General features: G+C 38.4%; 1 protein-coding gene across 1 annotated transcript; it reads right to left on the bottom strand.

Moving 5' to 3' along the window:
• Positions 1 to 10: 10 nt before the first annotated feature.
• Positions 11 to 482, bottom strand: LOC106867069 (zinc finger protein 3; the record flags this gene model as incomplete). Its single annotated transcript, XM_014934175.2, has 1 exon — positions 11 to 482. A coding segment is annotated over one exon (472 nt), but the record flags the coding sequence as incomplete, so codon positions are not given.
• Between the last annotated feature and the right edge of the window lie 3 nt (positions 483 to 485).

Here is a 485-nt window from a genome sequence, read left to right as displayed (position 1 = left end):
CAGAAATCACAGTGATGTGGTTTCTCTTGTGTACGAATGTGCTTCTCTCCTGAATGAATACGTTTGATGTGTACGTTTAAGTAACTTGTTTGAGAAAATGATTTCCCACAGACCCGACAACGATATGGTCTCTCACCAGTGTGGACACGTTTATGGTTGGTTAAGTGACAATTTTCTTTGAAGGATTTACCGCAGAATTCACAGTGATATGGCTTCTCTCCCGTGTGAATACGTTTGTGAGAAGTTACCTGAGATTTTTCAAGGAATGATTTACCACAGATATTACATTGATATGGCTTCTCTCCTGTATGAATGCGTTTGTGTTTAATTAAGGTGCTTCCTACAGAGAATGATTTACCACAGATATCACACTCATATGGTTTTTCTCCTGTATGAATACGTTTGTGACTAATTAATACACTACTTCTAGCGAATGATTTTCCACAGACATCACAGCGATATGGTTTTTCCCCTGTATGAATACG

Source organism: Octopus bimaculoides, unplaced genomic scaffold (genome assembly GCF_001194135.2).
Source record: "Octopus bimaculoides isolate UCB-OBI-ISO-001 unplaced genomic scaffold, ASM119413v2 Scaffold_279382, whole genome shotgun sequence".
NCBI lineage: Eukaryota > Metazoa > Mollusca > Cephalopoda > Octopoda > Octopodidae > Octopus > Octopus bimaculoides.
This window is presented reverse-complemented; position numbering and strand designations above follow the sequence as displayed.